At 67.1% G+C, this 2,932-nt stretch overlaps 2 protein-coding genes across 2 annotated transcripts; one reads left to right on the forward strand and one right to left on the reverse strand.

Annotated features, from left to right (window-relative positions):
• Positions 1-322: 322 nt before the first annotated feature.
• MNEG_15812 (hypothetical protein) lies at positions 323-2,014 on the reverse strand (the record flags this gene model as incomplete). Its single annotated transcript, XM_014035716.1, has 4 exons — positions 323-424; positions 654-783; positions 999-1,025; positions 1,314-2,014. 4 exons carry the CDS (start codon positions 2,012-2,014, stop codon positions 323-325), a joined length of 960 nt encoding a protein of 319 aa, XP_013891170.1.
• A 424-nt stretch (positions 2,015-2,438) lies between these two features.
• Positions 2,439-2,598, forward strand: MNEG_15813 (hypothetical protein; the record flags this gene model as incomplete). The annotated part of the gene is made up of 1 exon (XM_014035717.1): positions 2,439-2,598. A coding segment is annotated over one exon (160 nt), but the record flags the coding sequence as incomplete, so codon positions are not given.
• Between the last annotated feature and the right edge of the window lie 334 nt (positions 2,599-2,932).

Here is a 2,932-nt window from a genome sequence, read left to right on the forward strand (position 1 = left end):
GGCGGCGGCGCGGCGGCGGAGCGGGGCGGGGAAAGCGCCGTACCTGAGCGTACAGCTGGCCTCGCGACAGCCTGCGTAGGGTGATGAGCGGCGGCGGGCGCGGGGCGCGCTGAATCGTCGTCGGGTCACCCAGGTGTGCAATCACCCCGTGCCCCCCCCCATCCCACCCACCAACACGAGCCGCCCGGCCTCCATCCTCACTGCATACCCTCATCCACGGCGCCTCACGCTCGACCCCTTTCAAGTGTTTGTCCTTCCGCCGGAGGCTCGCCACCCGCGCGCGTGTCAACCGGGCGTGCATCACACGCGCGTCACCCGCGCCTCACCGCCCGGGCACGTCCTGCGGCGCGTAGACCTGTGACGTCATCAGGTCGTCAAAGTCCAGGGGCACCCCCAGCTTGGACTGGAGGGACGCCTCGTAGGCCTGTGGCAGCAATTCATTGGTTTATTCCGTAAAGGGAGGGGGGGGCGCGATCTATCAATTAGTGGGGACACAACATACGAGCCGTAGAGCGCCCGCCTCGGCGGCTCGCGCCTCGCTCGCGGCCGCCCGCGCCGCCGCCGTCGCGGGCCGCCCCGTGGGGGCCCAATCCCCCTTGCCGCTTGCAATTCCTCCGCCCCCGCGCCCTGGCAGCAACCGCCATCATCATGACATGATTCCAGTCATCCCCCGCCCCGTTGTAACACCCCCAGCGCGCCTTGTCGCTGCCAGGGGCCTGGCGGGTGCGGCGATAGTGCTCCGCTTTTTTGCGGCCGATCAGTGCCTGCAGGTCTGGGTCAGTCCTGGGGGATGGGGTGTATGAAGGGGTGGGGAGTTCGAGGGTGGGGGTGGGCGACGGCATGGGCTTGACGGGTGAGCACACACTCGGGTGCATGTGTCCCTATGTGTGCGCGCAGGCATGGAATTCGTGGGCACCAAGCAGGTCGGCGCTTTGCGGATTAAAAGGGGCGGCGTGCGTGCAGCCTTCGCGCGTGCGCGGCGCGTGAGGGGCACCCACAAGGCGCTGCTGCTCTTCATGCCGCCGCTGCAGATTGCAGACAACGATCCGTGTTGATGTGACACTTGCGACCAAGCACGGACACATCTTGACGCGAGCGCACGTGTGCAATCGCATGCGCGCGCGCGAACACACACACACACACACAAACACATACACACACACACACACGCACACATACACACAAACAAACAAACTCCGTTACTCCTACCCATATCCACCGAAATTTCCCGCGCGCACACACACACACACACTTGCCCATAGCATGCCCCGTAGAACACCCCACAGCACAATCCACAGCACACCAGCGCGCACCTGATAATCCTCTCCATATCCTTCGGGGCCGGCAGCGGGCTGGCCTGGCCGCCGCCGCCCTTGACCTGCGCCCCCTTCCCGGTTGCCTTGCTGCCGCCGCCCGCGCCGGGCCCCACGTACACCTCATCCACCGCCGAAGCGGCCAAGTCTGCGGCGGGGTTGGCGCCGCCGCTGCGCCGCCACCCGCCCGCGCGGCGCCGCTGCTGCTGCTGCTGCTGTTGCTGCGAGGCCGGGGCGGGCCCGCCGCCGCTGGTGCTGGCCTGCTCGTTCGAGAGCAGGCGGCTGTCAGCGGCGGGCGGGGCCGCGGCGGCGTGAGAGGCGCGCGGCTGCAGCGCGGCGGCCGCTGCAAAAAGCACGACACCGCCCGCGAGTTTGGCGGCGGTCGCAAGCCATGCGCCCGCCTTGCTGGCGGCGGCGTCTGGCCGCAGGGGCCCTACGGCCTCAGCGTCGTCAAATGGGTTGCCGGCGCCGCCGGCGCCGCCGGTGTCGCCGCCGTTGCTGCTGGGGCCGTCCTCGCCGCCGCATGCCAGCGCGACGTGCTGAGCGCGGCACGGGCGGCTGCTGCCGCTGCTGCTGGGCACGGCGCGGCGGGGCGCATGGGCCAACACACGCACGGCTCTCGATCCCAGCGTCAATGGCACCACTGTATGCCTGTGAATGGCCATCCCAGGGGCCATGAGCCCCACGGGAGACCGAAGCATTGTTTTGGCTATGCGCTCGACTATAGCTGATGCACCATTCCACTTATCAATAAACTATGAACCAGATCTATTGTCGATAACAGAGAAAGGCGCAACCAGATCAGACGGCTGCGGTGACTTAGCCAGACGTTGATATGGCAGCGGTGGGTTCATGTTATCGAAACACCAGCATATGGAGCTCGCAGATGGGTGCCAATGTGACATCCTCCACGGCAGTCGCACGGTCTTCGGTGATAGATGACTGGGCAGTGTGCAAGGCAGCAACTTTGCCCCGTTGCACGTGCACTGCAAGTAACCCGTCATCTTTTTGAATCCATCATCTTGGGGCTTCACTTGAGATCCCTGCACTCGCCCCTTTCGCTGCATCGGACTTGGCTGTTCAGCTCGCCCATTGCCTTCAAGCTGCGTCAGCTAAGTCGTAGACATGCAGACGCTCGCGCAGCACTGTACCATGCGGGCCGCGGCGGCGAAGGGCGCGCCGCTCTGCGCGCACCGCACTGCTGCTGTGCCTCGCGTCGGACGCGCGCAGCGGCTCCTCTGCCGCGCGGAGCAGCAGCAGCAGCAGCAAACCACTGAGAGCTCAGGTGCGGCCCCTGCATTGCGCATCCTCATCTTGTAAGCCATGCGCAATGCGCGCACCCCATGTGGCTCCTACGCCCCCGCCGCACGTTGCATGCGCCGGCCCCCCCACCATGCACCCGCCCAACCCGCTATGCGCGCGCATGCGCGCCCCCGCATGCAGCCGACGCGGCGAGCACCAGCGGCGGCGCTGACCTGGACAAGGAGCTGGCGCGGTTCACGTCCAAGACTGCGGCCACCTTTGCGCCGCGCGCGTCGGGCAAGACCAAGAACCCGGCGGTCAAGGGCAGCACACTGTACTGGGTGCGCTGCACGGGAGTGGAGGGGGGTGTGCGGCGG

Source organism: Monoraphidium neglectum, assembly GCF_000611645.1.
Source record: "Monoraphidium neglectum strain SAG 48.87 unplaced genomic scaffold scaffold05690, whole genome shotgun sequence".
NCBI classification, from domain to species: Eukaryota; Viridiplantae; Chlorophyta; class Chlorophyceae; order Sphaeropleales; family Selenastraceae; genus Monoraphidium; species Monoraphidium neglectum.